General features: G+C 41.1%; 1 protein-coding gene across 2 annotated transcripts; it reads right to left on the reverse strand.

Annotated features, from left to right (window-relative positions):
* Window positions 1-2011: 2011 nt before the first annotated feature.
* Window positions 2012-4077, reverse strand: LOC131691363 (uncharacterized). Of its 2 annotated transcripts, none has more exons than XM_058977686.1 (3): window positions 3868-4077; window positions 3585-3727; window positions 2012-2906 (listed from the first exon to the last, which is right to left on the reverse strand). In XM_058977686.1, exons 2-3 carry the CDS (start codon window positions 3724-3726, stop codon window positions 2134-2136), a joined length of 915 nt encoding a protein of 304 aa, XP_058833669.1. In that variant the 5' UTR covers window position 3727; window positions 3868-4077; the 3' UTR covers window positions 2012-2133. The 2 variants fall into 2 exon arrangements, with proteins under 2 accessions (XP_058833669.1, XP_058833670.1); XM_058977687.1 differs by having other exon boundaries at window positions 3612-3727; window positions 3868-4047.
* Between the last annotated feature and the right edge of the window lie 828 nt (window positions 4078-4905).

Here is a 4905-nt window from a genome sequence, read left to right on the forward strand (position 1 = left end):
AAATTTTCTAATTTTATTTTAAAGCCTAATTTGCCATGTTTCTCAAAATTTGGAAGCTTTGATGCGTTTTGTTCATTTGTTATGGCAGTTTAAGTGAAAGAAGTTGTTCCTGCATTTATACATTCACTAAGAAAAAATATAGTTTTTCCCAAAAAATGCATCGTTTAAGTAAATATCCGGTAATAATCGACACTACATTTATCAGTCAATCGAATTCCCATAATGTTTTAGTACAAGTTTCATTCGCTTCGGCATTTAATCATCACAATTTTCTATATTTCATGCTCTAAGTTTGTTTTAGATTGATTTGATTGCTTTTTTGAGCTTTAAAACTGACGAATACTGCTTCGTGTTGTCATACACATCGGAGGTCATTCAAATATCGCTTTCTCGTCGAAACGTTATCCCGACTGAAAATATATGAAAATATCTGAAGGTTCGACGTGACAACGCGGAGCAGTATTCTTCAGTTTTAAAGTTCAAGAAAGCAATCAAATCATTCTAAAACAAACTTAGAGCAAGAAATATAGAAAATCGTAATGATTAAATGCCGAAGCGAATGAAACTTGTACTCAAAAATGATGGGAATTCGATTCACTACTACATGAAGTGTTAATTATTACTGGATAGTTACTTAAAGAAAGCATTTTTTGGAAAAAGCTATTTTTTCTTGGTGAAATGCAGGAACAAATTTTTTCACTTAAACTGCCATAACAAACGAACAAAACGCACCAAAGCTTCAAAATTTGGAGAAACTTCGTAAATCAGGCATCAAAAAAAAACTTTGGTGCAGTAGGTTTGTCTGAAAAAATTGAATCTGAGAAAATAGGGTGAATGGATAAATAAAGGACACATTTTCACTTAAATTGCCATGACAATCGAACAAGATGTACCAGGGTTTCCAAACTACGAGAAAAATCATTGATTAAGCTTTGAAATAAACGGATCTGATCACTCAATCTAGAGCTGTTTGTGTGAATAGAAAAAAAAAATATCAAAAAAAATAGTAGTGTGAACGCAAAATTCCCACACTTTTTTCGCTTAAACTCACATAACAAACGGACAAAACGCACTAGGGCTTCGAAATTTCGAGAAACATCGTTGATTAAGTTTTAAAACTAACGCTGAAAATTTGGTGCAGTTTGCTCGAACAAAATAAAAGTTATACTGAAAAAACAGGGTGAACATATAAATGTGGGACACACTGTATTGTACACTATCGATAATTCCGGAAGTCCTGCATTCCGGACATATTTCAAACCTAAAGCCTCCTCGGTGATGACTGAACCAATTTTCACTAACCTAGTCTCAAGTGGAAGGTATAATATTCAGTTCGGTGTTCAAGCCTCCACCTACCCCATCCCGTATACCAAAATAAGTAAGGTAGTTCCCGACGCATTCTCTCCTCCCACTAATGACATCCCTTCCCTTTCCCAACACCCCGCATTTCAACATGATCGCAAATCAGTCCCTTAAAGATAGGAAATCCCAAAGAAAATTGGACAGATATGCGATCATGGGCAGTTAAGCTATTTAAATATTTTATTTTTGTTTGTTTCAAGTGTGTCAGCGTCGACATGTTGCTCATCAGGTTCGTGACAATCGTGCCCTTATATATGCTTCTCAAGTTTAATAAGAATGTAATAGACATTAATAGACATTTCCACAACGTTATATTGAACTTTACCAGGTGACAAATCATAGTTTGGATATATGAGAAAGGCACAATAGCACCACTAGGCGGATTAAAACAAGGTTTTTTAAGTCAAACAGTACCATTTAGACCATGTTTCTGAAGACTAGTTTGTAGTCTAAACTGATTAGATGATATATATTTATTTCCAAAATATCTACTTATCAAACCAGTTTCACTATAATCAGCTTCATTAGAATAATCAGGACTGTGATATTGTTGATTGCTGCCACGCAGAACGAAACCAGCGCAAACGCATATTTTTCTTAACATATAATCCAAAATAGTTTTAATCCTACACGGTTAAATACAATCACATTTTGATTTTCGTGGAATTGCGTCTTTGCACCACATTAGTTCTATATTTCTCCAGTCTACTTTACACAGAACATAACGAACGATCCTTCCAATTTATATCATAGCCAAGACTTACCCACGATTTAATCACGCGCTGGTCCAACTGTATTTTCGACCTTCAAAACCGAGGACGACACTGCAGGAACCGACGAGGCTGCTTCTTCCAACAGCGGAGAGGCCGCTGTCAGACTCGCGGTTGTTGTCGTTGTCGTCGTCGTCGATGTGCTTGTTGACGTGGATGTTGACGTAGAGGTGGAAGTAGAGCTACTGCTGCTGCTGATAGGAGCAGCACTGACTGTAGGAGTGGGAGATGCTTGGGCTGATAGCGCGGCCGCCGTCGAAGTGATATCTGTAGGCGTAGAGACATCCGGAAGAGCAGAGCTGGAGGTCAGTTTGGATGGTCGAGTTGGTCTTGCTCGGCGGGCTCTGGTAGTTCGAGAGGTAGTCGAGACATTCGACTCCGACGGAGTTGTGACGGTACGTTTAGTGGTGGTTCTTGGCGTCCGTGAGGTCGTCAATCGGCTAAGAGTTACACGACCGGGACGAGTGGGTCGTGGACGACGTGTTGTACCAGTCGTGGCATCTGATGTACCTTCAGATGTTTCGGCTGCAGACACGGAAGTAGCAGCAGTGGTGCTACTACTACTAGTATCTTCAATGTCCTTAGCTTTGACTTCTTTCGGAGTTAATTGAATCTTTTTGCGTGCCAACAACGGATGGAGCCCTTTCTTGGGAAGTGGAGTTGCGGTGCTGCTGGGGGCAGCTGTTTCGTCAGTTGATTCAGACTCGTCCGATTTCGCCTTGCCATGTCCCACGATTTGATTTCCGGGCCGACTCTGGTCCTCGTATTTATACACTGAAAATACCGATTGAATGCGCTGTAAAACATATTCCAAGATCGGACCAAACTTGGATTCGGTACCTTCACCCCACAGTTTGGCTGGAAATATGGTTGTCGCGTGATCGAGTGTTAGTGAAGCTGTTTGTGGGTTGAAATGGTTGTTGGAATTGATACCCACAAACCCGATCGCTACAACTTTTTTGCTATCATCGACTATCTCGTCGTAAAACGGGATTTCGCTCGTTGTCCCACCACTGATGGCCAAGTCTTGTGCAAATGCAAAACTTACCGCCGCGTTACTCTTCTTCAGGTTATCGAGAAAATACTCGCTGAAGGACGTAAAGTTCCCGAATGCAAATTGCCGCAGCTGGTGCTCATGCCTTCGTGCAACTGTATCGATTTCTGTGTCTAAAAGCAGCTTTTGTGCATCAGTTAAACCATGAAAGCCTTGCCTCTTTTGCATTCCACTCCGGTTATCAACGATGGATTTATGATGAAAAAAGCGTGAATTATGCTGAACATGATTTGCATTAATGCGACGGTTACGTCTGTGCTTATGATGCTGATAATGATGGTGATGGTGCTGATTTGAATGATTGTGAAGGCTTTGATCGACATGATAAAGGTTAGTGTGTTTATGAATGCGTTCAGGATTATAACACGAAAAATCTACCCCCAAACCAGTAGACCTACCGTCATTTTCTGCAAGTGCAAACTGACCTTTACTCCTTTGGCGCGATCTTTGCAGAAGCAGCGATCGAAGTCCGTCCTCCTGAGGCAGCGACGCCACAAGCGGCACCAGAAGGCAACACCAAATCAGCAATTTGTAATTCATTCTGTAAATACCCCAAATAGATCAAAGTTCAAAACCACGAACTATTGCACACTGAGCACCGTATGCTAAGACGAAAAATCAAACACTTCTAAAACTGACAGTTTGTGTTTCTGCAACCTAGAAAGACTGCTTGCTGCTCACCTTACGTTTTACGTTCTTAGCACACAAACAAACACCAACAATCCTATCCTCTGCGAGTTCTGAACTAGTGGAGCCTAAAAACGCGAGACCAGGAACCGTACCGCAGCAGCAGCGAAACGAGACACACGACCAACGACGGGTACGATCGTTCGAAGAATGAAAGGTGATTTCGTTATAGACACGGCATTTCACCGAACACAAAACACGCTACTTTACCGTCGCCGCCGCCGCCACTTTGCCAATGCACCATGCAGCGATTTAGCCACAGGCTAGAGAATGGTGGCTCGTTGGGACACACGGCACCCAGCCAGCCAACCAGCCAACAAACCATGGCACGAACGTCGTCGGCGTCGTTGTCGTTGTCGTTGTCGTCGTCGTCGTCGCTGCCAGGAGTTGGGGATGGGGAGGATTCATTGCGATTTAGTGCAAGGCGCTTGCGGCGGCGCTTGATATACTATATACTGAGGGCGGTTTGATCTGGTTTGTTAGGGGTTGCGCTGCTTACTACCATGGATGCACGGAAAGCCGCTCGATGAAAAAATATCAAAAACAATTTTTTTACAAGATTTTTTTCATCCAGTTTGTTTATTCGACACGGTGCATTGCGTTAGTTTGGCAGTACCAATTTCCTTGTTTAATTGTTGACGAATAGTTGAGTTGAACTAACACATCAGAACAGTGACTAGACTATCATTTAGTTTTACCTTTCGTATACAACCTGAAGTTTAGTTGATAAATTATGGATAATTATATGGTAAACAATACTTTTTTGCTACGTTTGATATTATCTGTTAACATTGTCAATGTTGACGAAATAATTTTGTTTACCATTTCCCACTAAGTCAGGTTCACTTTACATTACTATTAAATAATATGATTGAATGCTCCCAGCAGGCCCGGTGAGGGGGTTAAAACAAACGTTCTTGAGGGTCTTCTTAGTGGTCTACTTTGTGCTCAAGATAAAAAACCTGTTTTAATCCACCTAGAGGTGCAATTGTGCCTTTCTCATTTCTTTAAACTATGATTTAATAGCTGGTT

Source organism: Topomyia yanbarensis, chromosome 3 (assembly GCF_030247195.1).
Source record: "Topomyia yanbarensis strain Yona2022 chromosome 3, ASM3024719v1, whole genome shotgun sequence".
NCBI classification, from domain to species: domain Eukaryota; kingdom Metazoa; phylum Arthropoda; class Insecta; order Diptera; family Culicidae; genus Topomyia; species Topomyia yanbarensis.